Source organism: Mus caroli, chromosome X (genome assembly GCF_900094665.2).
Source record: "Mus caroli chromosome X, CAROLI_EIJ_v1.1, whole genome shotgun sequence".
NCBI classification, from domain to species: Eukaryota; Metazoa; Chordata; class Mammalia; order Rodentia; family Muridae; genus Mus; species Mus caroli.
Window position 1 is genome coordinate 123,768,800 of NC_034589.1, and position 21,392 is coordinate 123,790,191.

The 21,392-nt window shown below is 36.4% G+C and overlaps 1 protein-coding gene across 1 annotated transcript in view; it reads right to left on the reverse strand.

The window, feature by feature from the left end:
• The window catches only part of Zmat1 (zinc finger matrin-type 1), a 38,829-nt gene that overhangs the window by 9,820 nt on the left and 7,617 nt on the right, over window positions 1-21,392 (reverse strand). Inside the window, exons 2-5 of the mRNA XM_021153635.2 lie at window positions 11,587-11,693; window positions 10,446-10,547; window positions 10,182-10,356; window positions 8,623-8,688 (exon numbers count right to left, since the gene is read on the reverse strand). Coding sequence (XP_021009294.1) covers window positions 8,623-8,688; window positions 10,182-10,356; window positions 10,446-10,547; window positions 11,587-11,693 — 450 coding nt within the window. The remainder of the gene's footprint in view (window positions 1-8,622; window positions 8,689-10,181; window positions 10,357-10,445; window positions 10,548-11,586; window positions 11,694-21,392) is intronic.

Consider the following 21,392-nt stretch of genomic DNA (forward strand, 5'->3'; position numbering starts at 1 on the left):
CGCATGCCTTTAATCCCAGCACTTGGGAGGCAGAGGCAGGCGGATTTCTGAGTTTGAGGCCAGCCTGGTCTACAGAGTGAGTTTCAGGACAGCCAAGTCTATACTGAGAAACCCTGTCTTGAAAAAACAAAAAACAAACAAACAAACGAACAAACAAACAAAAAACATAGTAAAAATGTCCATCCTACCAAAGGCAATCTACAGATTCAATGAAATCCCCATCAAAACTCCAACACAATTCTCCAAGGACATGGAAAGAACAATTCTCAAGTTCATCAAAAGGTAAAAAATCCAGAAGAGCAAAAACAATGGTCAACAATAACAGAATGGCTTGGGAAATCACCATCTCTGACTTCAAGCTTTGCTACAGAGCAATAGTGATAAAAAAAAACTGCATGTTATTGGTACAGAGACAGACGTGTTGATCAATGGAATAGAATTGAAGACCCAGAAATAAAACCATACACTACAGGCACTTGATCTTTGACAAAGAAGCCAAATATATACAATGGAAAAAAGAAAGCATCTTCAACAAATAATGTTGATCTAACTGGCTGTTGATATGTAGAAAAATAAAAATAGATCCATATTTATCACCTTGTACAAAGCTCAAATCCAAGTGGATCAAGGACATCAACATAAAACCAGACACACTGAATCTAATAGAAGAGAAAGTGGGAGTCTTGAACTCATTGGAATGGGGGGTTGGTGGTTCCTAAGCAGAAGTCAAGTGGCTCACACTCTAAGATAAATAAATGATAAATGGGACCTCATGAAACTGGAAAGCTTCTGTAAGTCAAAAGAAATAGCCAATAAGACAAATCAGCAACCTACAGATTGGGGACAAAATCTTCACTAACTCCACATCCAAGAAAGGGCTAATATTCAATATATATGAAGAACTTAAGACGTTAACCACCAACAAACAAACAAACAGCCCAATCAAAAAATGGGGTATAGAACTAAACCAGGAATTCACAACAGAGTAATCCCAAAAGGCTGAGAAGCACCTAAATATGTTCAAAGTCCTTAGTGATCAGAGAAATGCAAATCAAAATGACCCGGGATTCTATCTTACATCAATCAGAATGGCTAATATCAAATTCTCAGGTGACAACACTTGTTGAAGAGGATGTGGAGAAAGAGGAGCACCCCTCCATTGCTGGTGGGATTGCAAGCTGGTACATCCACTCTGGAAATCAATCTGGAGGTTGCTCAGAAAATTGTAAATAGATCTACCTGAAGATCCAGCAATACCACTCTTTCGAATATACACAAAAGGTGCCCTACCATGCTATAGAGGCATGTGTTGCACTATGTTCATAGCAGCCTTATTTGTGATAGCCAGAAGCTGGAAACAACCTAGATGTCCCATGTCAGAAAAATGTGGTTCATTTATACAATGGAATACCACTCAGCCATTAAGAATGAAGATATCCCGAGTTTTGCAGGCAAATGGATGGAATTAGAAAATATCATCCCGAGTGAGGTAACTCAGACCCAAATGAATGTGCACTGTATGTAATTACTAACAAGTGGATATTAACCAAAACAGTACCAAATACACAAGATATAGCCCACAGAACTCAAAAAGATCAACAAGTTGAAGGGCCCGAGTGAGGATGCCTCAGTCCCACTTAGGAGGGAGAAGAAAGCAATCACAAAGGGGAGAGGGAGGGATCTGGGAAGGAAAGGGAATGGGGGTTGCAGAGAGGGAAACATGATCTTGTATTGGGTGTAGGAAAAGGACTGAAATTCCTGAAGGCCAGAAGAAAGAATGGAAACATGCAACCCTGGGAGGTATGAGGTTTGGGGGACCCTCCAGATGAAATGCCCTACACTGGGGAGAGGGAACTTATAGAGCCCACCTCCATCAGAAAGACAAGGTTGACATCCCATAGTCAAAACTCTGGCCCAGAACTGTTCCTCTCTGAAAGAACAGCAGTGATGGAAATGGAGAGGAACCTGAGGAAAAGAAGGCCCAGCATCAGGCCTAAAGTGCGATCCAGCTCAAGGGGAGGGCCCAAGGTCTGACAATATTACTGAGGCGATGGAGTGCTCACAAAAAGGGGCCTATCATGACTGCCCTCTGAAAGACCCTACAAGTAGCTGAAAGAGACAAATACAGATATTTGCACCCAATCAATGGACAGAAGCAGCTGACTCCTGTAGTTGAATTATGAAAAGGCTGGAAGAAGCTGAGGAGGAGGGCGACCCTGTGAGAGGACCAGAAGTCTCAATTAACCTGGACCCCTGAGATCTCTCAAACACGGGATCGGGATCACCAAACAGGCAGCATACACCAGCTAATATGAGGCCCTCAATGAATAAACAGCAGAGGACTGTCAGGTCTGGGTTCAGTCAGAGATGCTCAAGGGACTGGATGCCCCAGGGAGTGGGGAGGTTTGGTGGGGTGGGGGTAGAGGTGGGGATATCCTCGTGGATACAGGGAAACAGGGAGGAGGTATCGGATGTAGAGCAGTCGTTGGGTGGACCAGGAGATAGATAGATAGATAGATAGATAGATAGATAGATAGATAGATAGATGATAGATAGATAGATAGATAGATAGATAGATAGATAGATAGANTAGATAGATAGATAGATAGATAGATAGATAGATAGATAGATGATAGATAGATAGATAGATAGATAGATAGATAGATAGATAGATAGATAGATAGATGAAAGAAAGAAAGAAAGAAAGAAAGAAAGAAAGAAAGAAAGAAAGAAAGAAAGAAAGAAAGAAAGAAAGAAAGAGATGTTTGAGGGAAAAATTTTCCAATTCCTTGTCTATGTATTTTCCTATATCAAGTTTTTGGCTTGGATTGTGAGTCTCTGGTTTAACAATGTTTAACTGTGAAGTCTATTAAATGGACTACTTAGGCAGTTAAGTGTGGGCCTTCATAGCAACCTTTTCTGGGAAGTTATTGCTATCTTTATTTTATAGGTGTGAAAACCAAACTGTAGATGATCTTGGTCGACAGCATATATACTGAGTATTCCTAAGTAATGCAGGATAAACAAAACTCCCAATTTTCTCTAGATTCATGGTTTTCAATGCTGGTTATACAAAGAATCACTTGGAAAATGTTCATGTTACATTAGCTTGTAGCTTTTCTGTGGCATCTTTTTCTAGGATAATTATACCAGTCCCCTCCCCATGAGACCCAAAAAAATCTTAGTCTCCAGCTGTGGAAAAGAACTCTCCTACTTCCAAGAAAACTTTCTAGATAATTTTACTATGTATTCACTATTGAAGTTCTCCCTAGATTATTGAGTCTTCTTTGTGATTATAAAGTCTCATTAAACTTGGGTATTTATGTATTTCTTTAATATTTATAGAGGCTATTGCAAAGATTTCTGTTTAGCTTTTCTTCCTTTGTTTCTCCACAAATTCTATCAGTATTAAGATTCCAATAGTGGAAATATAGAGTTTAGAAGGGTTGCTAGTCACATGTCAAGAGTCTAGAGACAGTTGCAGAACTACAGTGTGGATACTTTTACCTTAGCTCTTGGATTTCCACATGCTGATACTACTACTTTCTGGAATAGTGTATAAGTCTAAGAGAGAAAGTATAAATACATAAACATTTTCTGAAGAGATAGGAAGCCTATTAACTGGCCCAGTTGTCAGACTTCTTGGCCTAATATTTTAAAATGAACTCAAAATATATTTTGTGTGTGCATATATATGATGTGTGCATATATGTATGTGTATGCATGTGTCATGGTATACATGTGCAGGTTAGAGGGCAACTTTGAGGAGTTAGTTCTCTACCTAAACTATGTGGGTTTCAGAAATGCAACTCAAGTTGTTAGGCTTAGCAACAAGCATCTTTGCCTGATGAGCTATCTTATAACCCCGCCCTAATCTTATAACCTGTCTCTAATGTTTCCTACATTCTCCTTATATTGGAAACTTCTCCTTGAGCCTATTTAGCTCTTCTATACATACATTTACTTTGTTTGCATCTTTAAAAAAAACTTACTTTAAGTTTTAATTACCATATACAAAGGTTTTAAAAGGCAGAAGACAGCCATAGACTGCTGTTTCCACAAGTGTTAACATGTGAAGAGATGATAATAGAAATGTAATGAATGTACGGAAAAGAGAAAGACAAGATTTGATGATACTTGCTTATAGAAAACATATAGGGAATTAAGTGGTTAATTAGAGATTCAAATATAATAAATAAATATGCCTAATAAATAACAGTAATCCTGGCAAAGACAAAGGTTTTACCATTTAAGTTGGATTTACAGTCTTACAGGTAAAGTTGAAGCATCTAAGTGCAATATTGGAGCTAGAATTAGTAAAACAACTAAAACAAACACAATATTTAAAAATACATATATACTTTAGTTCTCTATTAGTACTGTAGTGATCCTGAGCTTTAAAAGCTGAGTTAGATTAGGAACTGAAGCAAGCAGTGATAATGATGAAGAGAAAGTTAAATATGGAGAGGTATTCACAGAATAGCAGATGAATAAAAGCAATAATAGACAAGGGAAAATGAAAATAGTGGATTAATTAAAGTGTCATATTGTGTTAAGTTGCCTTTTTCCTTTAAAAATTTTAGGTAATGGCTGCTTTGCTTGCATGTATTCTGTGTAAAATGTACATGCAGTGACAATCCCATGGGGGGCCAGAATGTATGTGTTGAGATCCCTTGGAAATGGAGTTATAGATGGTCATGGGCTGCAGTGTAAATGCTGGAAATTGAACCCAGATCCTCTGTAAGAGCAGCCATGGCTCTTACCTGCTGGGCTATCTCTATAGCTACATAATTACTTTAAAAACAAAAACAAAATAAAACAAAAAACACTGGCTCACTTGTAACATGGAATTTCTGTTGTTATTCTTCTCTGAAATTCACATTAGCTAACTTATCTCTAGATAAATTTTTTTTTTTAATGTTGATGGCTTCCTTTTGGTTGTTCTTGTTTGAGAAAGGGCTCTGCTATGCAGCCCTCCCTGGCATGGAATTCATTATGTAGTCCAGGAAAGTCTCAAACATATAGTATACAGTAATGTTTCTTCCTCTCGCTCCTTAGTACTGGCATTATAGAGATGAACCACTAGCTCTAGCTGAACTACCTGTCTTCATAATGCTCAAATGTTTACTGCTTGGAGAGACAGGAATTACAACAGGGCACATCTATTATTTGAACATTAGCTTCAGAGATTAGTGTAAAATGATTTCTTCCAAAAAGTAGACTAAATTATACTGATGATCTCACGATCAGATAAGAACTTCATCAAAATTCTTTTTGCTGGTAAGATTTTTGTTAACTTGGCACAAGCTAGGTTCATTTGGGATAAGGGAACCTCAACTGAGAAAACTGATCAGATTTGACTGTGGGCAAGCCTATGGGGCACTTCCTTGATTTATGACAGACGTGGAAGGGCCCAGCCCATTGTGGAAAGCTTCATCCTTGGACAAGTGGTCCTATTTGTTATAAGATAGCAGACTGAGTCAGCCACGGCAAACAAGCCAGTAATCAATGTTCCTTGATGGTATCACCTTCAGTCATTGCCTCTGGCTTCCTGCCCTGAATCCCCTTCACAGTTAACTGCAAATGGTAAGCATTTCTCCCAGCGTTGCTTTTTAGGCATGGTGTTTATCACAGAAAAAGCCAACTAAGACATTCTTCCTCCCTCATTCTGATAACCTTGACATTTCAAAGTGTCATCTCCCACAGTAGCAACAACAGTCCAAACGCTTCTCATTTTGACTCAGTCCAAATTTCCTCAGACACCACATATTTCGGATACCCTCAGCTTACCAGTAGGAAAAATATCCAGCAAGTGGCAATCCAACATTTCTTCCAATGTTTCCTCTTAACATCAACTACTGTTTCTACTCAGGCTTACTTAAATCATCAGGCTTTCAAATCCTACATGAAACTATATGTCCCTACAGAATGTTTTAGTACTTCAAACCACACTATGTAGGAAACTGAAATAGTACCAAGGAAAAGCACTTGAGATAAACATTCAGTAGCAGTTCATTGATTAAGCTAAACTCTGCTGGGGTATGAACAATTCTATGCTGGTTTTTATGTCTAGCACTAGAAACTGACATGACATTACTGCCCTTAAGGACCTTAAACTGAAATGGGAGAAAAAGCACATAGAGAGGTAAGGAGACACACAGAAAAGTAGCCCCGAGGGTAGCAAAGAGGCTTCCAGGCAGCACCAGCATGTTTAAGACTGAGTATGAGTTTAGTCAGAAGCAGGAGAAACAGTGACGAATATTCAGTTAAGACACCGTCATAGAAATATTTGTATTTTCAATGAAACACTCCAATAATTAAACTGAGAGTGCTTTTGTGGAGACAAATCCAGTGCAAGGCAAAATATTTAGAAGGCTATGACTCCGTGTCTTCTACTTTCTTAAGTATGAAGCATTTACGTGTCTTACTAAAGAAGTGAATTAGGTTCCTGCGTAGGTCAGAAGAGGGTAGCAGATCCCTCAGGACTAGAATTAATGTGGTTGTGAGCTGCCATGTAAGTGTTGTGAATGGAATCTAGATCCTCTGGAAGAGGAGCCCTAGAATTTTTAGGACTGCAACCATTTCTGCAGCCCACAACTCTGTTTTAAAAATCATTTTCTTTTAGGAAAAAACACATAAGCTAGCACATATTTTCTGTAATTACCCTTCAGTTACCTGAAGGTCTTTACACTCAGAGTTAGTCTTTACACTGACCCTAGTGTAGGGTAAAACCAAGATCCTTAAATAGCATACAGGCCTTACATATGACTTCGGTACACATCTTTACTATGCAGGAGCCAGTAGCCTCTTGTGGACTACTCTTGGTAAATACCAACCATGCTTTCATCTCAGGGCTCATGCCTGGCATTCTCCTTCCCAGCAGGACTTATCCTCTCATCATCTTTCAGCCTTTGCCTATTACTTTTTTATTAAGTAGAACTTATCTTGAGCACTATATATTTATGTTTGTAAACTTCAAGGTTCCCTGGCTTTCCCAGGTGCCCTCTTTTTCATATACTACGTATCCTCATCTGACATGACGTGATACTCTATTACTTTGCAGTACTTGCTGGTTCATTGCTTGCTCTTCACCAACAAAATAAACACTGCTTTACATCGGGGTGTGTGTGAAGAAGTGAATTAGATTTTTAAGCAGGGCTGAATTCTTTTTGCCAATATGCTATCAAAAGATACCAGCACTGCCAGTCCATACCTCACAGTCCGATTACCAAAGCTCTAGGAATCTGTGAAGACCTATGGTAGTGTAGGAAGAGTAGGGACAGAGTTAAACGGACAGTAACAATTCAGGAGAGAAGACAGTCACAGTTTGGCATTTTATTAGCTTTAGAAACTGAGGATGATGTGGTATTGGGGAGCTGACAGTTAACTATAGGTTTTTACGTTGAAAGAGTATTGACTTAAAATGGCTCTGAGGTGTCCACATGAAATAAGATCTACCATTTTGATATGTAATCTAAAGTTTGATGGAAAGGTTATAGGAATACAGATGACAGGTAAAACCAGGGGAATACACAGAATTGGGTTTGTAGAGTCAGGTCAATAATGAAACCTGGGAACACCTAAATTTTGGCAATGAATGGACAGCTGATGTTAGAAAGCAAACAGAAATAAAAAAGAACAAGACTATGAGGAATTGAGCATGAAAAGAATAGAATTTTAAGAAGTCAAGAGTAACGAGCACTTTCACAGAGAGCAGAAAGTCTATCTAGAAAGAACAGGTGAAATACACTGAGGTGAGGAAAGGAAGGTAGGCGAGAGAAGATGAAGGAGCAGTGAGACACAGCAGCAGTGCGAAGGTGCTTGCATGTGGATGGAAAGCAGATAGATATATTGCTCCAGCCAAGGCCAGTCTCTATGTTGGACCTGAAGTTTTGCTACCCTTTCTTATCTCTAAGACATCTGGTCATTTTTTTTAACCTTTCCACATCTATCAATCAAGATCATAGAAATCTATGAACTATGATGTTTCATTTCCTTTGTTAGCAAAATATGTGCATAAAACATATCTGTAGTCTTTTACAACGAGGTATTATTAACTGGTTTACATATTTTCTTCTTTAGGGAAGAAGAATAAAGTATATTCCTATTTATACTACCAATAATTACTAGCTTAATACCTCAAACGAATATCAATATATTTTAGTGATCTGAAGTACTTCCTTAAAATAACATGGGACCACACCACACATATGTACTCATATGTGATTTTTGAAATTAAGGGACATAAAAGACTTTCTGGCTATCACTTCCTATAAAAAACAAAGTAAATGGACTAGATTATTTGAACACTATCAGTTTTTTTTTAATAAAAGAAAGTGGTTTATAAACAAACTAGTATGTTTTATAGAATACAAACTTCCTTTGACAGAGATTAGAATGCTGTTTGTATTTGTCATTTGTATTTCATGTTGGTGGAAGACATTTCTCTGCTCTTCAGCTATAAATGTCTTTCTAGTATCATTTCTTTTTGTTCCTACTATAATGTTATGGGACATTAGCAGATTATTTAAGGAAGGAGGAAAGAGCTTACAATATCTGCTTACATTATTTTGATCCACAGGGATGCTAGAGGACAAGGGGGTAGTCTGTCTTTATTCCTACCTGGAGGAGGCTTCACAATAACAGACTTCAGGAAGGTTGGAGGTGCAGGAGTAGTATTGGGTTTATCTGTAGAAATAATTGTAATGGAAAATTATCAACATGTGTTCACATATTAAAACTGCATCCATTGTGGATTATTAAAGAAATTCTTTCCACTTTTCTCAGGACAGGGCTTCAGAATAAAGCAATCTGTCATAAAGGCTCTTTTGAGAGATAAATGTGACCTAGTTTGCACACTAAAGACATAGGACTGGAGAAATAGTTTACACCTAGTATTGTTTGAGCATATTCATTTATGGGAATAATAAAAGCATGGGAGACATTTCAAGATGAGTCTTTGTAACTCACAGGGTAAATCAGATTGCATCAACTTCTAAATTGATATTTTTCTTGAACAACACATCTGTTCTGTCTTGATTTGTGATGTTTACATCAGAATGATTCTCAGTAATAAATAACTTGAAACAATATGTTTTTTTTTTCTGTCCTTTTCAATTATTGTCCTCCTTAAAGCCAATAAAATGATTTTGGGGACTGTAGATAAGTCATTTGCAAAATGGATTCTCTTGTAAGGCACAATGAATCTGTCCCTCTTCAAGCCAATAGATACATGGCAATTTGAGAGACTAGGATAAATTTAAAGAACAATAATATTTTAGCGTATTAAGAAAAAAATAAATTCTAATACTTTGCAGAGGTAATGACTTTTCTCTGGACAATATTTATATGCTATATGACTGACATGTCATATCTACATGATATATGACATAAATGCTGATTTTTTTCCAGGAATGAATGCCTAATGGACATTGTGTTAAGGCTCTTATGAGTGTGCTCAATTATTCCAGCTGATCGGTCATCATTTTTGTGGTAGCATGCAAGTTTTTGAAAATATGAGCTATGTTTTCCAAAATGTACTCTGCCAGTTCAGGCAATTCAGTGAGTGCTCCCTCCTTTGTTCATTTGAATGTTACTAGAAGGAACAAAGAGGCAATGTTCTATAATTCTCTGCACTTTTTGGATTTAGAATACTCTCACTATTCACTGGCACTTCATATTTATGGAAATAAAACAATGTATTATTAGGACTGGAAGTGATTCAGCAATTTAGTTTCTTAAAGCTTATGGGTATAAACACACCATCCACTATATGGAGTACAGTATACAGCTATATTATAGTGAAGACATTGATCTGAACAGACAAGTGAGGCAAAGTTTTAGATCATAGTACATCAAAAAATGATGACAAGGGGGAAACATAATTTTAAAATCTGAGGTTTTTGATTTCTGTAGCTGCTTATTATTAGTCATAACATGTAGCAATCACATGCTTATATTTGGATTTAGTAAACTGAATAGTGGTTATAATATTTCTTAAAATTTAGTTAGCCATTATTTCTACAGACAAGGACACAGAAAGACACTTACTAAGCAGAAGAACAACTAAGTTGTCTAAACTGCAGTAAAAGTTTGCTCTCCAAAAAGGATGGGGCAGTGTGGGGAAAAAAAGACATATTAGGCATCTGAGATCTGAGATAAAGAGATGAATAAAATCTTACCCATCTTTGGTGAGCGTGTGGATGGAGATTCTTGGCCATGTTCTTCCAGTGACTGGTTCTCAGTTGGAGAATGGCCCTTTCCCACATAGTGAGATGGAGAAGCAGCTAGGGAGTCAAAACTCATGTTGTGCGGACCAGTAAAGTTGTCTCTGTTGACTTCTCCACTCGAGTACACCTGTAAAAAGCACAGTATGTTTTTTTATACTTTTGAAAGATTCAAAAGTTTACAGTTCAGAAGTATGACATGCAGCGTAGACAACTCACCTGAGAATTTCCAGCATGCATGTTCACTTTCCTACCAGGCACTTCGTTTTGTTCTCCATGCATTTGAAAAAAGAACTTAACATTTTGAGCATGTATTTCACTCTGCAAAAAGATATGACTTTGTTTATTTAACAACAGAGACACCTAAAATGTCCACCTCTCTGAATGTGAGGGCAGGAGACACGAATTGTAGCACTTTGCATTAACTTTTTCTATTGGGACCTGGGCCTTGAACAGGCTAGGCAAATGTCATATAGAGCTATAGCCTCTACCCTTGACTGCAAGAACTATGAAAGAGTTTAAAACTCCTTTAAAAACGCCAAATCTCAGTCAAAATTTAAATAGAGATGGTTCTACAAATTAAAAGTCAGTATTTTTACGTTTTATTATCATGTTAGCCATATATTTAGTGGGTTTCATTATGACATGTTCATACATGCATATATTCAGTTATATTACTATTATTGTCTCGTTTCTTCCCCAGTGCCTGCTAATTCCATCTCTTTCCAGCTCACTACCCCTTCTACTTCCATGTCCTTTTATGTGTGACACAGTGGTCATCATTAGGATTGCTTACATGAAGATGGGTAAGGGATACTTATGGGACTGTGAGCACCTTATCAGGGACTACACCACTGTAGAAAAATCTCTCTTCCCCAGCAACCAGTAATTGCTAATATATCCACAGGGAGTGATAAGGCCTCACGATCTCCTGTCTCCTAGCAACTGTTTGTCAATAGATCTGGGAGTGGTGGATCTCATAAGCCTCTCTTACCTCAATGACAGGATGCTGGCAGTCAAATTTATAGTCTACATTTATTATAAAGGAAAACTCTAGGAGTTCTATAGTATCTCTCAAACTTGTTAATACATCATATTTACTATAGTAACAGTGAATACAAAGGGAGGCAGAATGGTGTGAAGAAACTCTGCAGTCAAAAATCATTGTGTTTAACCTAGATTCCCTAAACTTTTATTTGTATGTGACTATCCTTTTCTGAGCCAATATTCTCATCTGTCAAACAGAAATGATACCATGTTTCATGTTCTTATACTAATCAAGCCAGATGACTTATATGAAGTTGACTAATAGGCTTAAAAATGTGATTTCTCATCCTTATTCCCACTGCATTCAACCGACCTCAAAATGTGAAATCCTTTCTGATTCATGCTGTAGAACCACTCCACATGGTTTACAAAAATTATCTGTAAAATACGCAGGTTGTTCTTGTCCATCACACGTGGGATCTATCAATAAAGTAAAGAAAAAATCTATCATATCAATGAAACTTGAATTAATCAAGTTTTTATGTTTGGGAGTATGTAGTAACAGCTTTTTCCTCAAATACGCCATTCAAAATGCACATAACACACACACACACACACACTCACTCACATACAATGTATAATATGACAATAATTACCAATTTAGAATGGTTAAGTCTAGGCAATAACATTCTAAAGGAATAGTTAAGTGGATATAAGTAATTTGATGAATTTCAAAAAGTGATTTAAGGAATCAGTAATGAAAGGCTGAATTTAAAAAATACCTTTGATGTTTTGTTTAACAGAAGACAACCATAAGAAATATAAGAAAATCCTAAGGTATCTATGCAAGACTGTCATATACTTTGAGATACAGCCCCAGTATTATCTAAAAATCATTGTCTATGATGGTCAAATCTCTCCTACTGTTTCAAAAATACTAGCAAACTTGTACACACAGTTCTCACATAAGTTTCCCTCCAAATATATAAAGTTATGTTCATCTACTACCATCAGGAAATTTATGCTGTAGTGCCTCTGTCTGTAATAAATAGCACATACCAAAAAGTTTTATATCTACATTTTAGGTCCAAATTTATATCTAATGTCCTTAATAGCTTCACAGTATTCTGTTGCCCTTGTTTATTAGTTTATCTACTAGTTATTAATCAAAATTATCAAACTTTTGCTTATTACTTGGCTAAATGAATAAGTTTGTATAACACATACTTTCATGGTTGATAGACTAAATAAATAAAAGTTTTATTAAAATACAATATACCCAATTTCTAACAATTTTAACATGATATACATACATATACACATAGAAAGTTACAGAATGATATAAATTTATATCATGTAATAGTTACAGAATGATAACAGAATGATATAGATACAGAAAGTTACAGAATGATATAAATTTATATAATATTTATATTATAAAATTATAATTATATAAATATGATAATGGTATAAAATAATGATTAAATTTAAACATATTTAGCTCTTGAAAGTGGGGCAGACAAGAGATGAATACTTAATATTTTATTCACTATAACTTTTGTTTTGTAAAAAGCCTGTAGAACTTTCTATATATGGTAAGGATAGATATCAGCACAATGGTAGGACCTCAATTCAAATAATTATTCACTCATAAAATACCTTTGCAGGAACTGATGAAATCAGCCTGTAGATTACAGTACCTGGGTGAATTTCATAAATAAAGTATATTATATACCACAATATGGAAACTTTTGTTTAACCTGTAACATCCCTTTTCAAATCCTAGATGGCACAGAATAAAGTTATTTTTATGTATAAGTGAAGAAGCAGGTAATGAAAATTATGTTTTACTTTGAACCCTAATAGTGAACATACTTTGTTAAAAGCTATCACCTAGCAGGCTCCCCAAAGCTCCAGACTTCAGGCAGGGGTCTCCAGATTGGGTCTCCAAGCCAGCTCTGGCAACTGTCTGGAACCTGGAATCTCAAGCTCTAAAGGTACAATCATTTTAGTTTCCAGGCTATTCTAATATCTAGCTAGCTTCCCCAGCACCAGACTGACACCAACAGCCTTGGGTTTCAGCTAGCCTGACAACTATGCTGATTCCTCTAAGTCCTGGTCCATCAAGCCACCTTACACCCCAACCTCTAAGCCAGCTATTGCGGATACAAGCTACAGGCTTGTACTTGTAGACAGAAACGTTAGTTTGCAACAGTCCCAACTAGGACCATATACCTCTCAGCTAACACCTGCAGGGTCACCCTCCATGCTAGAATGTGCAGCCATGCTCTAGAAGATTACTGCTCAGGTGTGTCCCACTAGTTCTTAGTTCTGGGCATCTCCCAACAGATCTACCAGCATCACTCTTGTATAAACAGTACCCAGGCTGGCCCCTGGAGCTCCACAACCTAGAGTAAGCCCTTATTTACTTATTCAGTCTTCAGGAACTGAAATTCCCAGTCTTTAGGCTGGTTAGTGCAAGTCCAAGATCCAGGACTATCTTTTTGGACCCAGGCTCTAGATCCATCCTCAAGTAACTGGATTCAGACCTCAGGACAATCCTGAGAACTTGGGCATGCCTATTAGTTGACCTAAGCAGAAAAGACTGCACAGGGACACTAGCAGTGAGCCTCTTTGAAGATCATATCATGTGGCCTGTCACAAATTTTTGGGCAGGTAATCCTTTAGTGGCAAAGTAACACTACTGAAGGAAAATTTCTTGAAGAAGAAATAGTCATTCCCCATCTGGGAGCTTCTCCCACTCTTGGGAGTTTTCACTTTTCCTTAATAAATCCATGTTTACTCCACTATATTTTTTCCTTCAAAATAGTACTGCTTAAGACTTGCTGTCTTTATTTCCTCAAATGAGATTTGTTCTATTTTTGTTTATCAAATGCCATAATATGCCCAGGTTCAAAATCTTAGCTCTTTTCTCCACTGATTCCTAACAAATCTGATTTCTTATATTTTTTCCCATCCACATCTTCCTTTGAATTTTACATACTAATACTTTAGCTCATTCCCTTTGTATATTTCAACATGATCTAGTTTTACTAACACTAATTATGCTTAGCTTCATGTTACATATTCTAAAGAAAAAAGATTAATATAATTGAGGATCTTTTTGTGTTAAACCCTTGGACCTTAACACAAATGTATACAGTAAATAGTACTTTGTACATTCTGAGTTAGGAAATTGGGAGCAAGCGAAACTAAAATAAACTACCATGTTTTCTTTGGTGGAGCTGGTACACAAACCTTTGTTTTACCTTGACTCTTTCCATTATATATACACAACTGTTACACATGTTGGAAATGACTAGTTCTTAACTTCAAGGAGAGTACAATTTAACAAGGAAGATAAGGTGTGTATGGACAAACTATAATCCTCACACTAAAATGTTTCAGGTGATAAAAGATGTAAGACAGTACATTATATCTTGCTGAGGGAACTTGGATCAAATTCATTTATAGATAACAAAGTTTGTCTATGCTTTAAAATACATGTAAACAGTGGAGTCTCACTAAGCTAGAAATGAAAATGAGATCATGACATTTGCAGGAAAATGGATGGACTGAAAATCATACTAGGTAAAATAAGCAAGATTCTAAATGAAAGATGTTACATGTTTTCTGGAATAAGTGGAATCTAGATTTAAAATTATATGTATGTATATATAGCTGTGTATATGCGTGTGCATATGTGTGCATGTATGAGTATAAATCATTAAGTTAAAAGGGGGATCATAATATGGTGAAGAGAGCTTAAGAGGTACGGGGAAAATACAGGAAACAGAAGGAGGATTGCTTTCCAGGGATGGCAGAGAATCAACCATGGGAATCAGGGGTAAAGAGGAGGGCAGTGGGGAAGGGAAACAAAATAGAACAATATATAATGATAGATATACAAGAAAATGCCAAAACAAAACAAATTACTTTGTGTGTTAACTATCAATATTAAAACATATATTTTAAATTAAAAATAGCTCTTTATAGCTAAAAATTAATAAAAAATAATAGAAGTATTCAGAGTAGGCAAGACTATAAATAATAATGGAAAGCTTAGAATTATACCAAATAATGACAAGCGACAATAGGGCATTTAAATTTATATTAAATGGAGAGAAACAAGTGACTCAACATGGATATCTCTAGAGAGGAACAAACAAACAAACAAACAAACAAACAAAAACCATGAATATCTCAATTAGTTGTAGATGTCCATTTTAGGCTTGAGGTTTGAACCAGAAGTGGCTATAGATATATAAAGAAGAGTTTCATCTCTCAAGAGCAAAGGGTATTAAAGGCTGAGCTTAGCATATGGTATCAGTGTGGTAGACATTTAGATGTATTACAGTTAAGCTTAAGTAATCCTATTCCTGTTAAGAGGTGGGGATTCAACCTTTCCATCTACAGTTATATCACTGGCAAATTCTCTTTATTAGTATATCATGCAAGTGTTGAAGTCCTGACTTTAGTGTATAAAGTTGAAATACATGAAAATGAGAAATTATAAAAGAAGATGAGTGATGGTCCAATCTTGAACTATTACTTAATATGCCACGTCTTTGCTATACTCACAAAGCAATATACCCCAGAGAAATTTGTACATCCCTGTTTTTTTTATACCAGTTGTCACACTAGTCAAGTTACATACCTTGTAATGATGCCCATCAAGAGACAAATGGATAATGAAAATATAGTATTTATATAAAATGAAGAGATCTATTTCATACACAAGAGTAAAATTTTGTCCATTGCAGGAAAATGAATTAGACATGGTAAGTAAAATTAGCTAGACTCTGACACATGTTATATTTTCTTCTACGCATAATCCAGATTAAGTACAATTAAATATATATGTTATATGTTAGATTTTTTTGTTTGTTTTGTTTGTCAAGACAGGGTTTCTCTGTGTAGTTTTAGCTGTCTCAGAACTTGCTCTGGAGATAAATCTGGTCTTGAACTCTCAGAGATCCACCTGCCTCTGCCTCTCAAGTGCTGAGTTCAAGGTTATGTACCACTACCACCCAGTTATATATCTAAATTTTTATTAAAGACCCATGTAAAAATCATTAATTTTCCTCTATTTAATATAGAATTAAATCAACTGCCCTAATGAATCCTACCATTATTTGTTCCCATCTAAACTTTCCATTATTATTTATACACTTGCCTTACTTGAAATACTTTTATTCTATGATTTTTAGTTAACATTATATATTTAATTATTTATACAGATATATGACATGAAAACCAGACCATGTAAAGGAAAGAGGGGGTCTAAAGAGGGATAACAAGAAGAGAATAAAACCCTGGCATTCCCCTATATTGGGGCATATAAAGTTTGCAAGTCCAATGGGTAGGGAAGTGGGGGGCGGTATGGGGGACTTTTGGGATAGCATTGGAAATATAATTGAGGAAAATATGTAATAAAATAATTAAAAATAAAAAAAGAAGAGAATAAAAGAGATTAATGAGGGAAAGAACTACAAATATTAAATATATATTTGGCAGAAAGGTAGAAAGAGAAAGAAGAGCTAATTGCCAAGGGAGGAGAAGAGAGGGGAAGAGCGAATTAATCACAACAGTATGTTTATATTAAGATGTCATAAAGAGATCCATTATTTTGTATTCTAACTAAAAAATACCAATATAAATAAAAAGTCAAACAAAAACATACTTAGAGTTTACTTAATAGTAAGCTGCCTTAATCAATTCAAATATAATTGAATCTCAAATTTTCTGGAACATCTTCTTATGCATCATTATTGTTATTCATGGTTTCAGGGTTGCGGGTGGCAGAGTGTACAAACCCTTAGGTTCAATCCCAAGCACTGCATAACCCAGAAATGGGGGTAAATACCTATAATCCTAGCCCTCACGAAGTAGAGAGATACTAAGAAATAGCACTAAAACCCATACCTAGAGTTTCTGATTCAATAGTTCTGGGACGGGGCTCACACTACAAATTACTCACAAATTCTGTAATCCTGACAATGGTGCTGGTACAGGAATACAGTGAACACTTCTTAGAGTTTTCACTGGATCTACTTTGATTTCTAACACTGCAGTAAGTATAAATCCCCTTTTGTCTAATATAAAATTCCTTCAATATTTACAATTATTATATTTTTCCTTTCCCTTTCTCTTTACTTATTTTGTGAATTAATTGCAGTTATTTTATATGGCGTGTAACTTAACCACAATCTCCATAATGATGTCATAATAACAATAATGACTAGTAAAAGGGACCACTCTTTCGCTGTTGTTTTTATGTTTTGAGACAGTGTCTCGTTATGTAACTCAGGCTGGCCTTGACTTTATATGCTCAGCCTCCTACTTGCTATTACATGAGAGACCATTGCATTCTGCTCCATCTTCTTTTTTCTTTTTAATTCTGAAAAACATAAAATTTAGCATTGCAACCATTTTGAATATATGTTTTAACCATGTAGTGTTATATATACTAAAACCCTTATTTTGAATACACATCTTCTTCTGTTAACATAGCCCAAGAAAATATCACACCATGTTGCTGACTCATGCTTCAGGTGATTTCTGACAAACACATGGTTTTATTCCTCCTGGAGTTGACTAAACTGTACTCCTTAAGAACACAATTATGTGGAGGTCTTTGATCCACTTAGACTTGAGCTTTGTACAAGGAGATAAAATGGATCAATTCACATCCTTCTACATGATAACCACCAGTTGTGCCAGCATAATCACCCACCAAACCTAGACACTATTGAAAATGCTAGCAAGATTTTGCTGACAGAATCCTGATATTGCTGTCTCTTGTGAGGCTATGTCAGTGCCTGGCAAATACAGAAGTGAATGCTCACAGTCATCTATAAGATGGAACACAGGGCCCCCAATGGAGGAGCTAGAGAAAGTACCCAGGGAGCTGAAGGGGTTTGCAGCCCTATAGGAGGAACAACAATATGAACTAACCAGTACGCCCCAGAGCTCGTGTCTTTAGCTGCATACGTCGCAGAGAATGGCCTAGTCGGCCATCAATGGGAGGAGAGACCCTTGGTCTTGGGAAGATTATATGCCCCAGTACAGGGGAATGGCAGGGCCAGGAAGCAGGAGTGGATGGGTTGGGGAGCAGGGCAGGGGGGAGGGTACAGTGGATTTTTGGGATAGCACTTGAAATGTAAATGAAGAAAATATCTAATAAAAAAAGAACACAATTATATGGGAAGAAATGTTTCTGGCCTCCAAAACAGATCTAATATGTATTTATATTCTGTTTATATTTTGTCTTGCCATATTTAACTAATTGCTTCAGCCTTTTAAGATCTCTTTGGAGCTGGTGAGCTGGTACAGTGGGTAATGGTGCTTGCTGTCAGGTTTAAAGACTCCCAGAAAACCCGTATGGTGGGAGGAGACGACTTATTTCTATTGGTTGTTCTTTGACTACCACATTCATGCTGTGGCATACATCACCATGCAACATCTCCCCCCAAAGTTATAACAATGTTGTTAAGTCTTAAATTTATTATCAGGAGTATTGTGGAAGTTTGATTTCTATTGAGACCAAATTTATTACTTCTTAGGGACCATTCTATGTAATACAGTTTCCCCTCAAGCTGCATGCCCCCTACGTTCATCATGAATGTGAATATGTGAATATTCCTATTCAAAAGTGAAATGTGAAGCTTGGAGAGATTAGTGATCTTCTCAAAGTCATATATCTATTATGGTATAGAGCCAGGATTCAAATCTAATTCTGCCCAAGAGTTCCCTGAGAGCTAGTTCTTAAAAAGGTTGCAGTGTGATTGCAACTCCATAGGTAGAACAACAATATGAACCAACCAGACCCTCCAGAGCTCCCAGGGACTAAACCACCAACCAAAGAGTAAACATGGAGGGACCCATGGCTCCAGCTGCATATGTAGCAGAGGATGGTCTTTAGGGCACCAATAGGAGGAGAGGCCCTTGATCCTGTGAAGGCTCGATGGATGCCCCAGTGTAGGGGGACACCCTCATAGAAGCAGGGGGAGGGGAGATGGAATAAGGGGTTTGCAGAGGGGAAACCAGGAAAGGGGATAACATTTGAAATGTAAACAAGTAAAATAATCAATAAAAAAGGTTGCAGTATTTCATGGTAGACGTCTTCTTTAGGCTGGACGTTTGTAAAGAAACAAGTCTGACTTGAAAGAGAACCTAGTTTGGCTGAGGCAATTGGCATCTGATAGCTGCTGGGAGAGGGAGAGTCAATTTGCTTGATGTGACCCACGTGACTAGCACTGCCCAGTAGAAAAGACTTCCGTTCAAATCACTAGCTCCCAGAGCCGTTAAACTGAAGTGTTTGTCAAAGAACTGGGATTTAGGAACAGAGGCATAGCTGAAGAAACCTAAGGGATGTATATCTTCCTTTCTTCCCCTTTTTTATATTCTTCCTATTTTCCTCTTCCTTATTAATATAGAAAATAACCATTGTATTGGTTGGTGGGGTAAAGATGAACTTAAAAGGCTACCTAATTTCAAAAAAAGTGAGTTGTAAAAAGCATCAGTAGACCAGGGCTGGAGAGATGGTTCATTGGTTAAGATCACTGCCTGCTTTTCCAGAGGTCCTGAGTTCAATTTCCAGTACCCACATGGTGGTTCATGACCATCTATAAAGGAATCTGCTGTCAACTTCTAGGATGTATGTGTACATACAATAGAGCACACATGCATTAAAAAAAAACCCAAATTAAAAAAAAAAAACTAATACAAAGAAACAACACCACCAAAAGCATCAGACCAAGAGAAACAGCAGAGAAATTCAGTCTGCTACAATGTAGTTAGTTGTTTACAAAGGCTACCCTTTCAGATTTAGATTTCTAAAGCTTATTTTATACTTCACTTTATAAACTTTTGTTTTGATAGTATGATGTCAGTGATACTCTCTTGCACAGTTAGGAGGATTATTTGAAATGAAACAGTTTTGTGACAAATTATAAACAGTATTGAATAAGAAAGTTCATTCAATGTAATGTATTTATGCTTAAGTGGCTTCATTCTTTGGTTGAAGAATGGATCAATACTATTTTCCTATTCATTAAAATGCTTTAGTGAGGTCTGGTAGCTCATGCCTTTAATCCTAGCCCTGAGGAGACAGGCAAATCTCTTGTGAGTTTGAGGCGAACTTAATCTACAGATCTAGGCCAACCAGAGAAGCATAGTGAAAACGATGTTTTACTGATTAATTTCCTTCCTACATGGAAGGTTTATGTAATTTGAGAAAATATAACTTTTATAATAATTTGCAATGAGGTTAGGAACTTTGATCTGTCATTCTAGGTAACAGGAAAAAGATAAAAATGCTGTATTAGTAAAAAGACTTATAACCTTGAATAAATCATTTAACTATTCTAAACTATTTCCCATCAAACAATATAGAAATATAATGTATAATTTTTAAGTCCCAGGATCTGATAAATATAAAACAATGTTTATTTCAAAATGTTCAACACATGTTACATACTCAATAAAAGTAAGATTATGTATTCATCTAGAAGCTTTAAAATTTTTATTTTTTAGTAGATAAAATCAGCCTAGCTCACTTCAGTGTTATTTAAGAGATCATCTATTTTATAATTTTCAACCTTTCCACTATAGTCACTTTGGGTCATATAACATTGTAGAAAGGCTATCCTATGCACTACAGGTATTTAGCGGTATCTCTGGCTTCTGACCAGTAAGCTAAGAGTAGCATTCTCTAGTAGGAAAAGCAAATATATCTGAAAACATTGCCCAGTGTTCTTTGTGGGGTAAAAGCACCTACACTTTAGAACCAATCCAATCTATGACTTTACTTCAGAACAGAAAGAGCTAGGGATCATAGAAGAAATAAAGGATTGGGAGAGCTAAAATTTTAAACTTGTGATTGTAAGTTTATGTGGATTTGGTTCGAAAATAATTGCAGCACTCTAGAGAAAGACAATAGTAATAGCAGAGAAATACTCTTAGGTAATTTATTTAATACTGGCAATATTCTATACTTAGGATTTAGTGGGATTTTCCATATTGACCCAAATATTCATTCACTTTCCATCATAATATATGCTCAAATGAAATAAAAATTCCCATGCTCATGGATTGGCAGGATCAACATTGTAAAAATGGCTATCTTGCCAAAAGCAATCTACAGATTCAATGCAATCCCCATCAAAATTCCAACTC